Raw genomic sequence first — 22,961 nt, 5'->3', positions numbered from 1 at the left:
CCACCTTAACAAACAAGAAAAAGCCCAAATAAGCAACCTCAAACTATGCCTAACAGAGTTAGAAAAAGAAGAACAAACAAAGCCTAAAGTCAGCAGAAGGAGGGAAATAATAAAAATCAGAGCAGAAATAAATGAAATGGAAATCAAAAAAACAGTAGAGGGCCAGACCTATGGCTTAGCGGTTAAGTGCGTGCGCTCTGCTACTGGTGGCCTGGGGTTCGGATCCCGGGCGCGCATCGACGCACCACTTCTTTGGCCATTCTGAGGCTGCATCCCACATACAGCAACTGGAAGGATGTGCAACTATGACATACAACTATATACTGGGGCTTTGGGGAAAACCAAGGAGGAGGATTGGCAATAGATGTTAGCTCAGAGCCCGTCTTCCACAGCAAAAAGAGGAGGATTAGCATGGATGTTAGCTCAGGGCTGATCTTCCTCACAAAAAATAAATAAATAAATAAAACACAACCTATAATTAAAAACAAACAAACAGTAGAAAGGATCAATGAAACAAAGAGCTGGTTCTTTGAGAAGATAAACAAAATTGACAAACCCTTAGCCAGACTCACTGAGAAAAAAAGAGAGAAGGCTCAAATAAAATTAGAAATGAAAGAGGAGAAATTATAACAGCTACCACAGAAATACAGAGGATTATAAGAGAATACTATGAGAAACTATATGCCATCAAATTGGACAACCTAGAAGAAATGGATAAATTCTTAAACTCATACAACCTCCCAAAACTGAATCAAGAAGAAATAGAGAACCTGAATAGACCAATTACAAGTAAAGAGATTGAAACAGTAATCAAAAACCCCCCAAAAAATAAAAGTCCTGGACCAGACGGCTTCTCTGGAGAATTTCTATATACCAACAATGAACTAACAGAAAGAGAACTCAAGGAGACAATTCCATTTACAATTGCAACAAAAAGAATAAAATATCTAGGAGTAAATTTAACCAAGGAAGTGAAAGACCTATACACTGAAAACTACAAGACATTATTGAGTGAAATCAGTGATGACATAAAGAAATGGAAACATATTCCATGCACTTGGATTGGAAGAATAAACATAGTTAAAATGTCCATGCTACCTAAAGCAATCTACAGATTCAATGCAATCCCAATCAGAATCTCAAGGACATTCTTCACAGAAATAGATCAAAAAATACTAACATTCATATGGGGCAACAAAAGACCCCGTATAGGTAAGCAATCTTGAATAAGAAGAACAAGGCTGGAGGCATCACAATCCCTGACTTCAAAACATACTACAAAGCGATAGTAATTAAAACAGCATGGTACTGGTACAAAAACAGACACAGATCAATGGAACAGAATTGAAAGTCCAGAAATAAAACCTCATATCTATGGGCAGCTAATCTTTGACAAAGTAGCTAAGGACATACAGTGGAGAAAGGAAAGTCTCTTCAATAAATGGTGCTGAGAAAACTGGACAGCCACTTGCAAAAGAATAAAAGTAGACCATCTTCTTTTGCCATACACAAAAACAAACACAAAATGGATCAAAGACCTGAAGGTGAGACCTGAAACTATAAAACTCCTGGAGGAAAATATAGGTAGTACACTACTCGTCATCAGCCATAAAGCGATCTTTTTGAATTCCATGTCTACTCAGACATGGGAAACAAAAGAAAAAATAAACATGTGGGACTTCATCAGATTAAAGAGCTTCTACAAGGCAAATGAATCCAGTATCAAAATGAATAGGGAGCCCACCAGCTGGGAAAAAATATTTGCAAAACATATATCTGACAAGGGATTAATCTCCATAATATATAAAGAACTCACACAACTGAATAACAAAAAAAAAAAAAAAAACCCAATCAAAAAATGGGCAGGGGAAATGAACAGACACTTCTCCAAAGAAGATATACAGATGGCCAATAGGCACACGAAAAGATGCTCAACACCACTAATCATCAGGGAAATGCAAATCAAAACAACACTAAGATATCATCTTACACCCGTTAGAATGGCTATAATCACCAAGACAAAAAACAACAAATGCTGGAGAGGTTGTGGAGATACGGGAACCCTAATCCACTGCTGGTGGGAATGCAAACTGGTGCAGCCTCTATGGAAGACGGTATGAAGATTCCTCAAAAAATTAGAAATATCTTATGATCCAGCTATCCCACTACTGGGTATCTACCCAATGAACCTGAAATCAACAATCCAAGAGGCTTATGCACCCCTATGTTCATCGCAGCATTATTCACTATAGCCAAGAAGTGGAAGCAACCCAAGTGTCCCTCGACTGATGATTGGATAAAGAAGATGTGGTATATATACACAATGGAATACTACTCAGCCATAAAAAAAGACAAAATCGTCCCACTGGCAACAACATGGATGGACCTGGAGGGTATTATGTTAAGTGAAATAAGCCAGAAAGAGAAAGACAAACACCGCATGATTTCACTCATATGTGGAAGATAAACCAACACACGGACAGGTAGAACCGATTGGTGGTTACCAGGGGCTAGGGGGGTGGCGGGTGGGCGTAAGGGGTGGAGGGATGAACTTATATGGTGACTGATAAACAATAATGTACAACAAAAATTTCACAATAAAAAAAAAGCAAGATGTGCAGAGAGCCTCCTGCTTTCCCGGCCTCCTCCCCACTTACGTGGGCACTGTGGTGTCTGATTGCTGTGCCCAGGGCTGCCCGTCGCAAGGAACCCCAAGAGGACTTCCTGCGCTTCCCGTGTTGTACTAACGGGTGGAGATCAGCTGACGAGACGGTCTCTCCACTCCTCACTCCTGTTCTCTTCCACCAAATGTTCCTTTTCTATAAAGTTCCTTGAGGCTAAAATACAAACCAGAAATCAAACAAATGTTGCATGCCGCACTCCATGATCACCATATCATTTCCACACGGACTTTTATGGCAAAATAGGGAAAAGAGTGGCTGGATCTTTGCAGACTGTCCACACACCAACCAGAGTTGGAGATTAGCGATTCAGGCCCTGTTGGTATGAACAGCTTTTCCTTCTCTTCTTAGCAGGAGAGATGATCCTGCAAGATGAACTTCTCTTATCTGGGGTGATTTGCTCCTTCTCGTCAATGCCTCATGGTTCGTGGGCCCCAGCGAAGCTCAGCAGTGGGAGGTGGGGGAGGGCTCGGGCCGATCCTGAGAGCAGGTCACGGCAGGTGGACTCCGCACTCACTCTGCGTTAGGTCACTGGGACTTGGCCTTTGGCTTCTTCATCTATCTCTTGGCAACTTTATCTATTTGTTTCTGTGATTATTTGGGAGCAGGTGGTTACATTTCTTGAGCATTATTATTAGGTGTTCTTGAAATAAGAAAAATGTACCCAATAAATGTAAGAACTGCCTTAAATGAATTCACAGCTGACTCTGTATAAGGGGGAGGTTCGCCTTGTGAATAATTATCCTTGAATAATCTGTGTGTGTTTAAGGTTGCATGTCAGAAGCCACCCTGCTATAACTCAGTGTGCGGCTACTTTTCACTCACTGATTCTGTTACCAATTTCACCTCACTCTAGTGGGACTCCAACCCACGTGCAAAGGAGCTCTGAGGAGGGACCCACAGGTGGGTCTTGTACTCACAATCAGTCCCCTCCCTGGAGGGTTCTTTTCTGTTCAGTGTCTCAGATTTGAAACCAAATCAAAGCTGAGCAGTCAACGGCACAAGCCTTTATTCAATGGCCAAAGAATGGAGAAGTGGGAACTAGGTTCACAAATCAATCTCAGCTCCTGTTATAAGGCGTCTAGGTAATGAAGGGGAGGAAAATTCATAGTTTTCAGATAAATGGGCAGGCTTTTCTGGGGATCAAGTGTGCTACCTCTTTTCTTTCCTTATTTGGTCATATCCTGCCGTTGCCATGGCGATTGTAAACTGTCATGGCACCGGTGAGTGTGTTATGTAGCATGGTAATGCATTACAATGAGCGTATACTGAGCTGCGGGGTCTCTGTCAGGTCAAGTCAGACTGCCATGTTGCCTTCAACTGGTGTTGACTGGTTTCAACTACACGTCTCAGCATCTCCTCCCTCCTCTCGTTGTGGTTTCCTGTCAGCTAAAGAGGACATGTCAGGCTTGTTCTGAGCAGGGCTGCAGTTAATGGCTTATGGGGTCAGTGGGCTGTGTAACAATTCTATTTTTCCTTCAGCCATCTGTGGCAGGAACTATCTATTGGAATCATGAGAAGATAAAGAACACTTGGCTCCTGTCTTCGGGTAGCTTCCTGTCCAAGTGGGTAATCACCCAAGTAATAAACAGTACCCGAGTAATAAAGCCGCACGTCACACGGGAGAAGTGCTGTGGACACGTTGATAAGGCACCACATCAGTTCAGAGCAAGGAGAGCGAGTATCTGGAGACTGGGCAGGAGTTCACGGATGGGAAGGGAGGGGGAACTGAGAGACCAGAGAAAGGACTTTGGTGGACCTTGGGGACTAAAGATGTGGCTGAGGTGGGAGGCATCACGGGCGACCTCTGGGGCCTTCCTGACTCTCATCTGCAGGATCCAGCTAGACCCCAGGCCCTGCCGCTCTTCCTCTGGCAATATCTCTCGTAGATCATCTCCCTCGATTCTTTCCGTTTTTCTCCCTGACTATTATAGTGACGTCCTAAGTGACCTGAGAGCCACCAGTAGAATTATATTCCCTAAAAACAAAAACCAAACTAAACAAATCTCTGATCATAGACTCTCCTTTCCAACTTTTGGCTCTTTGTTGGCTTATTATTATAACCCTCAACAGTCTGGATGGAATCTTCTCTTTCTAACTCCTTTCCTAACACGCACCCCACCCGCAGCCCCCAAACACCTTCCGAGGAAGCTGAGACCCTCCAGAACACGATGTGTCCGCACACAGGCACAGCTCGTCTGCTGGCCCCTCTGCCCTGGCCTCTGCTGTTCCCCACACTCTCCAAGCCTGTTTCTGCCTCAGAGCTGCCCCACAGAGTGTTCTCTGCCCCCAAGACCCTCCTCGACCTCATCATTTGGATCTCAGCCCAAGACCTTCCCCGACCGCCTCATCTGAGGCGGTCTCCACATCACTCCTTTTCACTCTGTAAGGTGCAGGGCCACCGCGAGGCTGTACAGTGCCTTTGCCGTAATTAGAGAAAATGCCCTCTGGCTGGTGCAGACCCCGTCCACCTGCTTGGCTAGGGACACGTGGCAGGGGTGAAGACATTAATTACTGAGGAAGGCCATGGACGCACGCAGGTCACGGGTTGGAAGCCTGTGGCCAGATCTGGCCTGCACACTTTTGTTCCCTCACAGGGAAATTTTTTACCTTTAAAAATGTTGAGATCTTCACACATATTTCTGATTTCCGGACCCCTCAAAACATCAGCTCTGGGGTGGTGCTGAGGAGGGGCTCCCCCGGAGGGGCTCGTGGGTCCCCACACACTGCTTCCTGTTACCTACTGGCCCGGTAGGTTTTCGAGATCCTGTAGAATGAGGAGCAAAGGGGACTAAAAGTGGCAGAACACTTGCAGTTAGGCCCAGAGAGGAGAGGGGAGCTGTGGAGGCCGAGGGACGGTGAAGCAGGAGGCGGGTGTGGGGCAAGCACAGGGTCAAAACGCCAGGTGGGCAGAGCGGGTCCATGGGGATGGGGAGGAGACAGCTGGGATGGAGGAGGGTGAACCAAAATACCACTGATTTTGACGATTAAAAAGCACTGATCGTCTATGGTGCAGTGGTGTAAGAGCATGAATTTCAGCATCGGAAAACTTTGTCCAAAACTTGGCTCAGCCAGTTTAGGGGTTATAAGGTCACCTTTATGGCTACACGACACAAACGATTGTGTTCTTTGCAGTCTGCGGGGAACTGGCTTCCTCATGGTGAGTTGAAACTCTGCCGTAATCACTTTCCCCACTGAAGCAGTTGTTTTTATACGTGATTTTTGGTAATGCAAGTTTTTCTCAGGACCACGACTTTTAGGTCTACAACATAGTATAACCCAATAAGTGGTTAATTACTAGTAAATTTTCCCAGATGCCTCTTGGAGAAGCCACCACTTCAGGTGTCTCTAAAGTGGTTTATGTTTTTTTGTAGAGTGACGTATTCTTCATTTTTACATATAGAAAAACTGAGTTATAAAAAGGTTATATTAGTTTAATAAGTTCAGATAGCCAGCCCAGAATCTAAATGGGGGCTTTTAAATAGCCTTGTCAGCAGTTGGTTTCAAAGTCGCTCCCTCCTCATCAAGGGCGGAGGCAGAACTCACAGTTGGTTGTATGATGAGCCTCCTGGGTTGAGCGTCCCCTGCTGGCCTCACAACTGACTAGCTCCCCAGCTGAAGATTTCTTAGAGTTAATATGCTATTACAACTAACCCTGGAGGTTTAACAACTGACTGTCTCTTTGTAGACCTTCTTCTCTCCTTTGGAAGCAGGGAGAAAATTCTCTTGTTTCTGGTAAAAAAAATTTAGAGAGACATATGCCATTTATTGTTTTCTTGGAAAATATCTTTTTGTAGTTATGTCTTCTTAAAAAAGTTATTGCTCATTTATTTTTTTCCATGTGTTTAAACAAGACATATTGGTGGGTGGATAGATGGAGAGAGGCGTGATGGAGGAAATAGAGCAATGTGCTAACTGTGGAATTTAGGTGGTGGCTATATGGGCTGTACAATTACTGTACAATTTTTTAAACTTTTCTGTATGCTTGAAAATGTTTCTGGTAAAGTGTTGGGAAAAGAAGTTATTGCTCCAGACACCTAAACCTGCACATTAACTCTTGTGTCAGCAGGTGGTGGCAATCTGTGAAAACCAGACGGGCCTCTTATCCAAGCCGGCTCTGATTTCATACCTGGGATTTCACACTGTATGTACCAAAGTGCGATTTAGTTAAAATGGCTGGATTTATGCCCAAGGTTTCAGAGAGAGTGTTTTCGAGCTGAGGAGTGAATACAGAAACTGTACAGCAGTGGGGTCCCTCAGGATGTAAAATCCCTTCCCTGCTTCCTCCAGAGGATTTTCCCCTTCATCTTTGTTACTGGAACGTCAGAGTTGATGAACTACACTCCTCATTTTACTGCTCCTTCACTTTATTGCATTTTCGCCTCCTCACCCCTCTCCTCTTCCATCCAACCCCCACAGCAACAGCAGCCACGCTAATGTGTTTCATATATATCCTTGGATATTTGCGCTTTCTGGAATATTATTAGTGTCATTTTTGCATGTGTCTTACATTTCTGTGAACTACATACTTCTGCTCATAGTCTGACGCTGGAATTCTTTGGCATGCATCCTATGTCCTCCTTCTGAAGTGATGGACCCCTCCAACTCTGTTGACCACAAACTATGCAGTGACTAGCGTCCTCACACCGGCCCCCTTGTGAGTCTGTGGGTGATTTTCTCTGGGACATACACCACGAGTGGGAAGAGGACCTAGCCAGAGTGGAAACCAGTTTGCTGGGTGTAATCGAACCACAGGCCCATTGCACGGAGGATGTTAAACACTAGTGTTTCTTTGCTTAATTCACCTGCGTTTCCATGGGCATCTCCTAACATGGAAAGGGAATTTGGATCTCAGTCTTTTTGTTTTGCTGAGAGAAACCTCAGATAAAAGAATAAACAGGAGGTTTGGCCACTCCTTTCGATTTTACCAGAGAGCAGTGCTCCCACTTCTCAATGCCTCATGGCGTGAACAACCATCGTAAGAACATTTGTTCATCTAACCCTCAAATATGTGCTGAGCTACTGCTCTGTGCTGGAGAGTCAGCTGTGGACAAGACGGGGGCCCCTGTCTCCAGGTGTGTATAACACGGGTGAATAGGACACCAAGAGTAAGGAAGGTGGGGTCGGGGGAGGACCGGGGGGGTCAGGGGAAGTGGGCAGCCTGGGCTCGTTCCAGAGACCAGAGGACGCGTGATGTGCTCAGCGGAGGGCAAACGGTTCAGTATGGTCAGAGCACGGAGCGTGGAGGGGCTGTGGTGAAAGACGAGGCTTAAACAGGGACCCGCTCCAAGCTAGACGGTGGCTCTGATTTGACAAATGCCTCCCTGTTGTCGTCACACGCACTTGTACTCCCACACTGCCCCACACGTCCTCTCGGAAAACATGCTCACGCTGTCCATCTGTACCCTCCCCCCAAAGCAAGCCCTTAGATGGCGGGCAAAAGCTTCTTGCAGGATCTGAAGCAGTTGCCGCTTCCCCCCATAGGCCCATGAGCAATTTTTGGTGGCAAAGTGGTTTAACCATTTTTGCATCACAATTGTGAAGCTGCAGTTCAGCTGAGGTAGTGGGTCCCGTTTAAAATGGTTGATAAGAACTGGGCGGAGTTGAGTCATTAAATTAGGTCCAGTTACAAAATTGATTTTTTTAAAAAATTACTTTTTTGAGGTCATATTGGCTTATAACCAAAATAGTTTTTAAGCAACAGTGGGCATCAGTTGGGGAAGCTTTTCAAAATGCCCCCCCTCTGCCCATCTCAGTCCTGATGAATGCACACCTCTCCAGGGATCTGGATGCATTCTTTAGAAAAAGTTCCTCAGGCATCTAGGTGCACATTCGTGGTTAAAGTGAACACATGGAGACCTTTCGCTTGTGTAGAAAAGGACATTTTCAGAAAATTCTAGATTATGTTTTTGAATATTACACTGGCTTCACTAGGATGATAGAAGACAGAAGTCAGAAGTATTTTAGTAAGAGTCAATCCTTATAACGTGTCATAGAAATTTACTTTTGGGTAGTTTTCCGTTGGATCCATAAAGTCAGGGCCATAATTATAATCAGGAAGGTAGTAGTAAATTCCCTCTCCACCTTTATTTCCTCTTAAATAGGGAAACACATGAATTATCTTCTTTCCTATTGGATCTACCTGAAAGATGTATAGTGCTGGCAAATTTGAGTTGGAGAAATCAGAGCTGACTTTACCATTATTGACAAGTAACTGGACGATTGTAGCCATTGCTCATATCTCATGAGGCAGCATTAAAAGTTGGGGAGATGTTGCAGAAAGAACTTATTGTGGTTTAGAGGGGACTTGAGCATCGTTCTCCATGGTCTGCTTTAGTTTGGGCTAAATCACAAATTAATGTATCAAGCAAACATTAAAAAAAAGGGAAGAAGCAGCCAGTTGCCAAGAAAGATAAAAAAGAATATTAGGTATGGTAGTGCCAGTGAGGATGGAGAAAAGTGGGTACATTCAGGAGATGTAGGATGTTGAACTGACAGCTCTGTGTGATAGATCGCCTGTGGGGGAGGAGGCGGAGACGATGGCTGGGAGTCTGTTTTGGACTGCTGGGTGGAATCCAGTGACCACAGTAAATAATGCAGTTATAATCATAGCATAAAGCTTTCTACCATGTGAACATAGCAAATAGTCATATGATGTTTATTACGATTTAGAACTGTAGAACATTAAGGAAAACCTGTACCAGAATTAGAAAATTTAGAAGAGCTTTTTTGGGAGATTTTTTTTTGGTTTGTTTTTGTTTTGTGATTTATTTTTTAACATTTTTAATGAAAAATTTCAAACATATATAAAATGAAAGAGAATAGTAATGAAACCCGTGCCTGCACTTCACTCAGATTCCCCAGTTATCAATTCATGTCCAACTTTATTTTATTTAAATAAACTATACTCCCTCACAACTGAATTATTTTTTTCAGCTTTATTAAGATATAATTGACCTACAACACTATGTGAATTTAAGGTGCACAACATGATGATTTGATACATGTATATATTGAAAAATGATTACTACAATAAGGTTAGTTAACACATCCATCATCCCACATAATTATCATTTTTTTTTGTGGTAAGAACATTTAAGATCTACTCTCTTAGCAACTTTCAAGTATATAATACAGTGTAGTTAACTATAGTCACCCTGCTGTACATTAGATCCCCAGAACTTATTCATCTTAAACTGAGTTTGTAGCTTTGACCAACATCACCCTGTTTCCCCACCCCCGGAGACTCTGGCAACCACTATTCTACTCTCTATTTCTCTGAGGTCAGCTTTTTTAGATTCCACATATAGGTCATATCATGCAGTATTCGTCTTTCTCTGTTTCACTTATTTCACTTAGCATGATGCCCTCAAAGTCCATCCATGTTGTCACAAATGGCAGGATTTCCTTCTTTCTCATGGCTGAATAATATTCCACTTTTATATATATTCCTCATTTTCTTCATCCATTCATCCATTGACGGACACTTAGGTTGTTTCCGTATCTTGGCTATTGTGAATAATAATGCAATGAACATGGGGGTGCACATATCTCTTCAAGATAATGATTGCATTTCCTTTGGATACATACCCAGAAGTGGGATTGCTGTATCATATAGTAGTTCTATTTTTAATTTTTTTAAGGAACCTCCATACTATTTTCCATAGTGGCTGCACCAATGTACATTCCCACCAACAGTGCATAAATGTTCCGTTTTCTCCACATCCTCACCAACACTTGTTACCTCTTGTCTTTTTAATAGCCATTCTAACAGGTGTGAGGTGATATCTCATTATGGTTTTGATTTGCATTTCCCCAATGATTAGTGATGTTGAGCACCTTTTCATGTACCTGTTGGCTTTCTGTATGTCTTCTTTGGAAAAATGTCCATTCAGGTCCTCTGCCCATTTTTAAATCAGATTATTTGTTTTTTTGCTATTGAGTTGTATGAGTTCCTTATATATTTTGAATATTAACCCCTTATCAGATATATGTTTTGCAAATATTTTCTCCCATTCAGTAGGGATGAAGATGGTTTCATTTTGTTGATGGTTTCGTTTGCTGTGCAGAAGATTTTAGTTTGATGTAGCCCCATTTGTTTATTTTTGCTTTTGCCACCTTTGCTTTTGGTGCCATATCCAAAAAATGGTTGCCACGACCAATGTCAAGGAGCTTTTTCCCTGTGTTTTCTTCTAGGAATTTTAAGGTTTTAGGTCTTACATGTAAGTCTGTAATCCATCTTGAGTTAACTTTTGTGGGTGGTGTAAGATAGAGGTCCAGTTTCATACTTTTGCGTGTGAGTATCCAATTTTCCCTACACTATTTATTGACGAAATAATCCATTTCCTATTGAGTATTCTTGGCTCCCTTTCAAATATTAGTTGACCATATATGTATGGGTTTATTTCTGGGCTTTCAATTCTGTTCCATTGGTCTATGTGTCTATTTTTATGCCAATACCATACTTTTTTGATTACTATAGCTTTGTATTACATTTTGAAATCAGGAAGTATGATACCTCTAGCTTTGTTCTTTTCAGGATTGCTTTCTATGTTTGGAGTCTTTTGTGGTTCCATACAAATTTTAGGTTGGTTTTTTCTATTTCTATAAAAAATGCCATTGGAATTTTGATAGGGATTGTGTTGGATCTATAAATGGCTTTGAGTAATGTGGGCATTTTAATGATATGAATTCTTTCTATTATCTTTCTATTTATTTGTGTTCTCTTCAATTTCCTCCTTGGTCAAATTTATTCCTAAGTATTTTATTGTTTTTGATGCTACTGTAAATAGGACTCTTTATTTCTTTTTCAAATAGTTTGTTGTTAGTGTATGGAAGTGCAACTGATTTCTGCATGTTGATTTTGTACCCCGGAATTTTACTGAATTTGTTGATTACTTCTAACAGTTTTTTGGTGGAATCTTTAGGATCTTCTATATGTAAGATCACGTCATCTGTGACAGAGACAATTTTACTTCTTCCTTTCCGATTTGAATGCCTTTTATTTCTTTTTCTTGCCTGATTGCTCTGGCTAGGACTTCCAGTACTATGTTGAATAGAAGTGACAAGAGTGGGCATCCTTGTCTTGTTCCTGATCTTAGAGGAAAAGCTTTCAGCTTTTCATCATTGAGTGTGACCTTAGCTGTGGGCTTGTCATATATGACCTTTATTATGTTGAGATACGTTTCATCTATACTTAATTTGCTGAGAGATTTTATCATGAAAAGATGTTGAATTTTCTCAAATGCTTTTTCTGCATCTATTGAGATGATCATATGATTTTTATTCTTCATTTTGTTAATGTGGTGTATCACATTGATTGATTTGCAGATGTTGAACCATCCTCATATCTTAGGAATAAATCCCACTTGATCATGGTGTATGATCCTTTTAACGTATTGTTGAATTTGGTTTGCTAATATTTTGTTGAGGATTTTTGCATGTATATTCATCAGCTATTGGCTTCTAATTGTCTTTTCTTGCAGTGTCCTTATCTGGCCTTGGTATCAGGTTAATGCTGACTTTTTCAAATGTGTTTGGAAGTGTTCCCTCCTCTTCTATTTTTTGGAAGTTTGAGAAGGATTTGTATTAATTCTTCTTTAAATGTTTGGTAGAATTCACCAGTGAATCCACCTGGTCCTGGACATCTGTTTGTTGGAAGGTTTTTGATTACTGATTCAATCTCCTTACTCTTAATTGATCTGTTCGGATTTTCTATTTCTTCATGATTCAGGCTTAGTAAGTTGTATGTTTCTAAGAATGTCTGTTTTTTCTAGGTTGTCCAATTTGTTCATGTATAATTGTTTTTAGTAGTCTCTCATGATCCTCTGTGATTCTGTGGTCTCAGTTGTAACATCTCCTCTTTCATTTCTGATTTTATTTATTTGAGTCCTCTCTCTCTTTTTTCTTAGTTAGTCTAGTAAAGGTTTGTCAATTTTGTTTATCTTTTCAAAAAACCAGTTCTTAGTTTTCTTGATCTTTTCTGTTGTTTTTCTGGTCTCTATTTCATTCATTTCTGCTCTGACCTTTGTTATTTCTTTCCTTCTGCTAACTTTGGTCTGAATTTGTTTTTCTTTTTCTAGTTCCTTGAGGCATAAAGTTAGGTTGTTTAATTGAGGTCCTTCTTTTTTCTTAATGCAAGTGTTTACTGCTATAGACTTCCCTTTTAGACCTGCTTTTGCTGCATCCCATAAATTTTGACTTGTTGTGTCTCCATTTTCATTTGTTTCAAGATATTTTTTGATTTCCCTTATGATTTCTTCTTTGACCCATTGGTTTTTCAGGAGTGTATTGTTTAATTTCCACATATTTGTGAATTTTCCAGTTTTCCTCCTGTTATTGATTTCTAGTTTCATACCATTGTGGTCAGAAAAGATACCTGATATGATTTCAATCTTAAATTTGCTAAGACTTGTTTTGTGACCTAACACAATCTATCCTTGAGAATGTTCTGTGTGCCTTTGAGAAGACTATGTATTCTGCTGCTGTTGGATGGAATTTCTGTATGTATCTGTTAGGTCCATTTGGTCTAAAGTATACTTTAAATCCAATATTTCCTTGTTGATTTCCTGTCTAGATGATCTATCCATTGTTGAAAGTGGAATATTGAAGTCCTCTATTATTACTGTATTGCTATCTATTTCTCTCTTCATGTCTGTTAGTATTTGCTTGACATATTTAGGTGCTCCAATGTTGGGTGCATATTTATAATTGTTATATCCTCTTGATGGATTGACCCCTTTGTCATTATATAATGACTTTCTTTGTCTCTTGTTACAGTTTTTGACTTAAATTCTATTTTATCTGATATAAGTATAGCTAACCCTGTTCTCTTTTGGTTTCCATTTGCATGGGATATTTTTTCCATTCCTTTAGCCTGTGTGAGTCCTTAAAGCTGACGTGTGTCTTCTGTAGGCAGCATACAGTTGGGTCTTTTTTTTTAATCCATACCGCCACTCTATGCCTTTTGATTGGGGAATTTAATCCACTTATATTTGAGGTAATTATTGATGGATGAGGACTTACTCATGCTGTCTTATTGTTTTCTGGCTGTTTTGCACTTCCCTTGTTTCTTTCTTCCTCTTGATGATTTCTGGGGTGGCATGCTTTGATTTCCTTCTCTTTGTCTTTTGTGTATCCACTGTAGGTTTTTCTTTGTGGTTACCAGGAGGCTTACATAAAATATCTTGTAGATATAATTGTCTCTTTTAGACTGATAACTTAACTTTGATCACATACAAAAACTCTATCCTTTTATTCCCTCCACATTTTATGTTTTTGATGTCATAATTTACCTCTTTTTATGTGCGTACTATTAACAAATTATTGTAGCTATAGTTATTTTTGATACTTTTGTCCTTTAATCTTTGTACTAGAGTTAAGTGATTTGCACACTGTCATGTTACAGTATTGTAGTATTCTGAAATTGACTTTATGCTTACCTTTACCAGTGTGTTCTATACCAGTGTCTCTGTCTTTAAACCACACAAACTAAGCCTTAAATGTGTAATGTTCAGCTTTTGCGTCTTTTCTGAGCAGTTGCTTTACAGTGTTTGAAACGCTTAAAGCTTTGGTTTGCGTGAGGAGAATCTCAAAGACACACAGCCCTGAGTTTGATCTACCAACCACAAAGCAGTCTTTCTCCTTTGGCCTCGAGCTCATCACTTTACAACGGTGGACCAGCCTCTGTGAGCCACAGGGAGCGCCCTGGTGTTCTGGTCTTGTAAACAGAGACAGGCAGAGGAGGAGAGGTCATGGGACCAGAGCGTGAGCTGATGAGAGCTTTCCGGGGTTTTTGTTATGGCTGAGAGACAGACACACATGCTCCTATGACAACTGAAGTGTGTAATTGGGGAGGGGACAGCTGGCACGATGGCTTTGGTTGGTCTCCCCTTTCTTGCTCTTTCTGACATGTCAGTGACTTTCTCTGAACAGGAAGAATTAAGCATTGTTGCTGTTTTAGATTTTGTTTGTGAGTTAGGCTAAAATATAAATTGTACCTGGTAGCTCACGGGATGCTAAAGCAGAAGTTAACACCTCAAGGATTATCCTCTCACTTATAGACGAAGAAGCTGAGGTTCCGAGAGGTTGCTATGTTTTTCCTGGAGTCTCACAGCTAGGAAGTGGCCAAACTCAGAGAAAAACCAGGTCTTCCTTCCTCCCTCCTTCACCTAAGCAATTTGATGCACATTTACCAGGAGGAACTGGAATCCTTTCTTAGGAGGATTTACTGATGCACACACAAATCAACATTCAGAAGCCTGTTCTGATTTCCTTTTTATGGTTGTAAATATAGCATAATGACCATTGAAAATAAATCTTTGGATTCCAAACTCGACGATGTCCTTCAGCTCCATTCTCTCTCTTGGGTTATAAGGACATATTTCCATTTTATTGCAGATTGAACATAAGCAGTTTTACTACACAGCCAGCAGTTTAGCCAGACCATTTTAAGTTGCAAGCCTCTCCAGATTCATCTTGAATGAACTTGAGGTTGTGTGTATATAACCGTTTTCAATGGTGTGTTCCAACTGTCTTTTAATGGGCTGTAGACGGTTTTCTGCTGGTCTCAAACTGTAAATTTATGCGGTCTGTGTTATTTTCATTTTTAGGACCAGATCTTTATGGAAAATGTAGGTGCAGTGAAGCAGCTCTGCAAACTAACCAACAACCTTGAAGAAAGACTAGAAGAGCTAGAAATTTGGAACAGAAAGCTGGCCAGGCTAAAGCAGCTGAGGGGTTCGAAGTCCTCAGCCAGTGAAGCAAGCTCCATCAGGTATATCCAGGATCGCCGTGGGAATTTGGAGATAGGAGAGAGGAGTCTTTCCATAACTAGATCAATCTGAGTGGTCTTTTCCGTCAAGCAGCAACCGCTACTTGCTGATAAACTCCCTATTCTTCTTTTAGAGTGTTTGGAACACAATTGCCTTGTGTGATAATTTTCTTATTTTTTCTGTTGCTGCTTTTAAAATGAAACAAAACATGCCACGTCTGTTTAAGAGCGGTTATTACAGGAAGTGCTACATTTTAGCAAAAGGGTAGCTTCTACTTTAATGAGGATAGACGGCCATTTCTAAATTTAGAAAACCGTGCTTGGTCTTGTTGGTGGGGGCGTGGCTTTTACTTATTTATTTTTATTACTTAAGGAGGTAAATGCACATTTCCTGGGGTGTAATTTTGAGAAAAAGAGAAACGTAACTTTTAATGGATTCATTTATGCTTACTACAGCTGTTTTCCACAAAAAGGAACTCTCAATTGCCTTGACTTTTCGGTTTTTAAATTACCACTGTATTACAGAAAAATCATACTGCTGTGTTAGTGACAGTCTGGGCCTTTGTTGCATAACTCCTGGAGAGGCATTTGAATAGTAATTAATTCTCTCTCTCTCTTTTTAAAGCAAATTTAGCAGAGCCGTTAGTGTGTCTTCTCCAAGAAGGGCCATTCCCCCCAAAAACAGCAAGGTAAATAGACTTAAGTTTATAATAAACAGAGGTGATATTTTCTATTAAAAAAAAAGTCTTTAGAGAAATTGATCAAGAATTTTTTTCTTTGTTTATTTGTGGATGGATTCCCTAGTTTGCATCCTTACGCACTTCAGATATTTAAGTACTATCCATTTAATAGATATTAACTGGTTTTTCAAAGAGATGTATAGAGAAATGGGTACAAAACATGTTTATTTCAGAAACATTGTAATCAAACACAATGGGTTCGTCTCCAGGTGAGTGTGGAGCCAAAAGGCACAACCAAGGCAGGAGTGGGTGAAGAGAGGTTTATTGCTCACAAAAGCCATGGAGAACACCGGGGATAGTCTCCCTGAGCACAGTGTGGGGCTTCTTTCTATGGGGAGCATTCACGAACAATCATTATGGAAGCTCTTGTCATCGCTGGTAGGGGGAGACGATTCAGGCACAAGCGCAATCATTAATCACGTTTCTTCACACATCACGTGTGTAGAAAATGGCAGATAAGTCTTGCCCTGGTTGGAGAGCCAAATATTACAATGAGACTATAATGAGGACAGTTTACTCTAGTTCATTCTGCAGCAGTGTGAGGCGGCTAGAACCAGCTTCAGCTGGCTTGCTTGTGGAAACTTCTGTGGTTAGGCTCTTCCTGAAACCTTCCATCTGCAAAACACTCAACAGGTAATATTAGTTTTTCTACCAGATCTTCGGTACCCCTTTCTTTACCTGGCTCCCTGGTTACCACATCTTCCTGCCAGTTTTGTTTCTGTCATCCCCATTGGGTGAACTGCATCAGCCTCATGTGCACATGGCCCCAGGCTGCGAGAGCTGTGTGGATGCCTCATTCCACTTAGTTCCTTATCTTTGACTCCAGAAGATCTCAAAGGACCTCGGTTAATCCTCAGAGCCCTCTTTTCCCTTTGATATTTAGTACCATACATGCATGTGGAGAATAGGTATTCACTTGCTTGCAAAGGTTAAAATATGATGGCTGTATTAATGAACAGAGAACTTTCACCAAATGGGATCACATTCACAGTAAAAAGTGAAGGTTAATCATTTATTAACTTGAAGGAACACCCTCTCCACTGCAGAGAAGAGTCAGTGAGGGGAAGCTGCAGGACCTCCCTCCGAGCTGCACTTCGTGGATGGCTGTGAGGCCCGGCCTGCTGCCTCCCATGCCCCGGTGTTCCAGGGTGGCCCTGCCCAGAGAAGGAGTTCATGACCTTCATCCATCCTGTTCAGGGCTGACCTGATGTCTGGGCCGTTGCCCTAGTTTACTCTCTGCTCCTCATGTCATACCGCAGTGAACTACTCTAAAAGGAGGCAAAGAGAGTTTAACAGTCTACTAAAAACTCCTAAAATGTTATGCTGCTGACAAGCTTCTCGGTGTACCAACGAACATAAATGTGTGGATAAAGACCTGTGTAGAAGTGTTTGTGGGCAAGTTACTTAACTGCATTGGGAAATAGACACAATAACAGTGTCTGCCTCACAAAGATTGCTGATGGGATTGAATGAGCTAGAGCCCCGAGCACAGTGCCCAGCACATAGCAAGTTGCTCAATAAACACAAAACATTAAAAACATCGTGTAGGGAAGGTGCCCGTGTAGGAACCAGTCTGCAGGGGGATGGAAGGAATGGTGCCCACGTCTGCGGTGGCCCTGATAGGTGCGCTTTGGTCATGGGCCACCTCTGGAGCTCCCATCTTGCAGCCAAAGAATCTCTTTATTTTGCAGTTATCTCCGACTATTCACTAGAAGGTGTAGTCCCTGAGAACAGGCCCCATGTCTGCCTTCCTCACTCTGTGTCTCAGGAAATGTTTGTCAAATGAATACATGAATGGAGAGCCCAGTCTGAAAGTACTCCCGGAAAGCTCATAGTCTAAATTACAAACATTAAGTGGTTCAGGTCTCAGGTGTGTGGGCGGCGTGGAGGGTTGGGATGTGGACAGAGAATCAGGAGCTTATATAGCCATTAAAGAGCACCCTCTCAACACAGGGACCTCTTGCAGCCACTGTCCCAGGCACCGTCGAGGCAGACAAAGGTGAATGAGATGTGGGCCCTCCTCCCAAGGGTAGCCAGGGAAGATCAGAAGAAAACACAAAGAGCCGTTGTAGCTGGATTCAATCAGAGTGCTGCCCGAGTGATGCGGGAGCCGGGCTTCACGGATGAGCGGGCTTCTGCTTGATAGGAACAGGGCTGCAGGAGAGGCTTCAGGTGAAGAGACACGGGCGATGTCTGAGCTGGACTGACTTCACTGAAGGGTCGGGTGGGCATTGGTTAGGGAGGAGATAAAGCTGGAATACAGGTTAGGCTCAGTGTCCGGGTCACCTGGTTAAGGAGTTCATTTGGTAAGCCGTGGGATCTTTTGAATAGTAACAATAAGATCTGAGTTGTGTAGTGTTTCCTTCTTTTACAGACAGAAAAAGGGAGGCAGCACAGCACTGAGGTTAAGAGTACAGATTCTGGGGCCGAATGTGTTTTGGTTTGAGCCTGGCCCTGTGACTTTCCGGCTGTGTGATCCTGGGTGAGGAATTTAGCCTCCTGGCCCTCATTTTTCCCCATCTCTGGAGTGGAGATGACAGCACCTGCCTCATGGGGTTGTTGAGAGTTGTTGTGAGGAGTAAGTGCCTTAGTGGTTTGTGGCACGTCGTGCGTGCACTGTGAGTGTTCACCACGTCGATGTTTTCAAGCCCACTATTCAGTGATTCTCAAACTTGGCACGTATCAGAGTCTCCCAGGAGCGTCACTCTGTGTGGAGGAGGGGAGAAGGAAGGAATGAACACAGATCCTTTCCATTACCCCACCTCTTACAGATTCCCAGCCTCCACACCACCCCAAGTGAAAACCTACTGAATCAGAATGTTTCAGGGAGTTTAGGTTTTTAACAAGCTCCCTAGTAATTCTCATGCAGACGTGAATTTGAGAACCATTACACCGCTAATTGGATCCACTCGATAACTCTGACAGGCAGGCAGGTATTATTTATCATTCCTGCTTTGTTGATGAGGAAAATGAAGATAGATGACATTTAGACGACTTGTTCAGGACTCGATTCTAGGTCTGACTCCAGGTCTTAGGCCATCCCCTAAACAAGGTCAAAAGATTTTGAGCAGAAGTGTGGAGATTGAAAGTAATCTAGCAGTGTGGGGAGTAGGTTGGAGAGGGGAGTGCTTATCCTGAGACTGATAACTGTTTGATTCTAATCGACTCGACAAATTTCACTGAGTTCCTCCTTGGCCGCATGCTGTTAGGACACCTCAGGACAGTTCCCGTGAGGGGCAGGAATGGTGCAAACCTTTCACTTCTTGGTGTTCACAGTAGCTTCCAGCTGCGCTCAGGGATGACTCAGTCACAAGAGCCCTCAGTGTGTGGGTACTCATTGAAAAAGGTTAATCCCCTCTCCACCCCCCAATATTATATTGAAGAACATTTTCTTTATACAGACAACCAGCCCAAGATATTCAAAGAAAGACCAATGTTAAGCTATTTCTTAACCATCACCATCCTCCAGTTCCCTTCCGACTAGTAAGCATGATTCTACCCTGCACCCCAGGAGGAAGCAACTTAATGCTCCCTACACATTAGCGGGAAAACTCGTGTTTAAGGAGCACCTTGTCTACATGGGCAGAGGCCTCTCCTGTCTCTTTGACGGACCCCCCCGCCCTGGGGACTGCACAGCTGCCTGTCCGGTGTTCTCGCCCCAGTACTCCCAGAAGTCTTTATGCCAATGTGTATCGGTCCTAAAGGCTTGCCTCCTTCATTTCCTAGAGACCGTAATTTACTGAGTCTTATATCCCCTACAGTCTTGTACATAGTGGTGCTTAATGAATATTTGTTGAATGGATAAAAGAATAAGTGAGACACAGGCCAGAACTGTCCTTAATGATAGGTGGCAGAATTGGGTACCAATGTGTATGATTTAAGGAGCACTTAATAGTATTGCCTGCCACAAGAATCTTTTCCACGTTGGTCGCAATGCCTGAAATTCTTCCACTGGGATTTATGCCATCGTGTCTTCAAAGGTCTTCAAAGACCTTTCGATTTTCAGAAGTGTCCTATTAGAAAAGATGGACATGTTCTGACAGGATCTTGTCCAGTAGATCCTCTTCTCTCATAAAACTTCAAGAACAAGCGCTGACTGCATGGCACAGATGCCCGTCCTGCAGGAGGTCGGGGAAAGAGAGATTACTGTAGCCTCGAGTGCCAAGGAAAGGGAGGGGCTAGAGATGTTCTAGAGAGAGACGGAAGGGAGGAGGGAGAGGGAGCTTGAAGAGCCACCACCATCCAGGGGGAGCAGCAAGGATCCCGCTGGGAGCAGCCTGGCATCCTGCTCGCAGTTAGTCACTGATTTATCACTGCTCATTACTGAATCTTTTTATAGGTTTATTTTTCAGGAGAAAAACAGTCGTGTCCTAACTGGGTTTTCCAGACCTTGGTTATAAGTCTCATTGCTGTGATGGCATTTTGGTAAGAAAACCTCATTGTTATGCTATGTCAAGCTCTTTTTCCTTCCTGTCTTCCTTTCTCATGTATGAACAGGGTGCTGACCTTCTATTTACTTTGAAGACAAGGAGCCCTTTAAACAGCATTGACCTTTGGTTCAGCTTAGCGACGAAGGAGCCCTTGATGAACTCATCCTCTGAAGAAAAGCAGGCTTTTTGCACTGATGTGTGAGACGAAGGATGATTTTTTTTCAATCAACTGATATTTTTTAACAGCTGGCTGTGCCTTTCACGTGTGTGTGTCTGTGTATTTTTTTGAGTCTTTTGAATAACTTTCTCAAATTCTTTGTTCTCCCTCCTGTCTACTTGGGGGAAAAGAGTGAGTAAGCAATCAGGTAAAATCTGCTCTCCCCTGGACACTCATATTTATTAGGATTCTTCTGGATTCGTTAGTGGAGACTTCACACCAAAAGGACTAGGATATTACCCCACAATGTACAATATGGTGAAAGTATAGCCAAGTTTGCCAAGCAGTTAAAGAAAACAAACACAAGAAGGACAAAAGTGTTTGCTGTGTGAGCACTGAGTGCCTCTTGACCGCCATTGCCCTCTGCAGGGAGGCGGGCTGTCCCTTACAGGGATGTAGGAGACGTTCTCAGGCCTCTGGTCTTTGAGCTTGGGCGGCTGTGTTGACGGCCCCTCAGCTTTTGAGCCCTGGTCATCTTGCTGTGTCCTCCTGGCTTTCTTGTTTTTAGTCTGACTATTCACATGGTCATATCTATCCTTTGAAAAATGCTTTGATAGTGTGGAAAGGACTGGCCTCTGGGCCACGTCTCAGGGGAGACCATCGTTCCCAGAGGCAAAGGAAGGGATGGTGCCAAGGTGCTTCCGGTGCTGGATCTCAAGCAGCTTCTGGCTGTAGAGGACAGTGTGGGTCTCTCTGTGCCCTTCTCTCCCCATGGCATCTTCACTTCTCACTTGCTACTGCCCACTGTGAGAAGCACCCCACATATGTGACCCCACCCCACAGAATTCCCACTGGAATTCCCGTTGCACTTTTCTCACTCTCCCACGTGAGCTTGTCTTCTGCTGGGATTCCCAAGTCAGGAGAGTGTGAGCTTCTACCTTTCACAGATATACTTCACATCCTCTAGAGAGCCTCCCATGAAAACCCAACGAACAGTAATAGGAGGTCTAACTCCGATGGAAAGAGACTGCTTCTTAAACGTGCTTATCAGATCTTATGAACTCCAATGTTGTTGACCACTAGACCATAGCGGGAGACAGTAAGCTTGTTTTCTTGTTGCTGGCCTGTGGTGTACCTGAGAAGGGTCAAAGCCAGAGTTTGCCCCCAAAGAAAGGAGCAGATGTGCATTTCATCCTGCAAGCAGAAGTTCTCTGGGCTGTGCATTGAAGCAGACGCCGGACACGAATCAGAAGCAGTATCTAAGGGTTAGTAATAGGGAGACAGAGAGTGGGGCACGTGGGAGAGTGGACCACTGCAAGCAGTTGCCAGGGCGACACAGCACGTTCCCTCTGCCACGTCGCTGGGCTCACACCACTTCTGCCGGCTGGCTGTACCTGCTGGGTGGGAGCCAGCTGCTGCTCCGGAAAGTCTTTCTTTGTGAGTGAAGTCGAAGGGGCGTCACACTTTCGTGTGTATATTTAGTGGTGGTACATTCACCACTTTCAAAGGGGAACCAGATGGTGAGGAGTTGAGTCGAGGGAGCCAGGTGTGAGGTCAAGCTGGCAAGTAGCCCCGTTCGGCCCCCGCGTGCATCAGGCCCCCGCAGAGTGGGGCTGTGGAGTCACAGCAGACTCTCGTGCGGCTCGTGAGAGAGTTCCAGAGACGCCCCCAGAAGAGGAGAGAGCTGTGTTTGCACGAGGGAGAGTTGTTGGGAGCAGCTTCCCAAAGCTCAGAACCTTTAAGGAGAGCTTCCATTCAGACATATGAGTTCTGATAATTGGGGTGGGGGTATACTGATTATTTTGAAGTCACCTAGTGTGGAAATGGATGCTTTGTTGCATTTCTTTTCCTTCCTCTGTCCAAGTCAGTGCACTGTGCTCTGAAAACACTGGCAGCTGGAAGATAGAAGTGGCCGCAGGGGCCAGCAGTACAGCTGGCTACCCTGGGCTCCTTCATCTCCCGGCGCCCCAGGTGACGCCCTCCGCCAGGGGGAGTGAACTCTGCTCCCACTTTTTCCTGCAAGGAGCAAAGGGCTGCCTCCAGCGATTTCCACGCTTCCTCCTGGAATCTTCCACTAGTGACGGATGCTTCTGAGACAGCTTGCCAGGGCCAGGGGCTGCCCTCTGGGAAAACCTCTCAGCGCGGAGCCCCCAGGAGCCTCTGAGCCTCCCCCCAGGAGCC

General features: G+C 43.1%; 1 protein-coding gene across 1 annotated transcript in view; it reads left to right on the top strand.

Moving 5' to 3' along the window:
* The window catches only part of MYRFL (myelin regulatory factor like), a 96,231-nt gene that overhangs the window by 61,443 nt on the left and 11,827 nt on the right, over nt 1-22,961 (top strand). The window contains exons 14-16 of the mRNA XM_087441994.1: nt 15,293-15,456; nt 16,079-16,142; nt 20,533-20,618. Coding sequence (XP_087298120.1) covers nt 15,293-15,456; nt 16,079-16,142; nt 20,533-20,618 — 314 coding nt within the window. The remainder of the gene's footprint in view (nt 1-15,292; nt 15,457-16,078; nt 16,143-20,532; nt 20,619-22,961) is intronic.

This window comes from Ceratotherium simum, chromosome 17 (assembly GCF_057802395.1).
Source record: "Ceratotherium simum simum isolate JZ-2026a chromosome 17, ASM5780239v1, whole genome shotgun sequence".
Classification (NCBI taxonomy): domain Eukaryota; kingdom Metazoa; phylum Chordata; class Mammalia; order Perissodactyla; family Rhinocerotidae; genus Ceratotherium; species Ceratotherium simum.
Note: the sequence above shows the minus strand (reverse complement) of the source record. Positions and strands in the feature narration are given on the sequence as shown.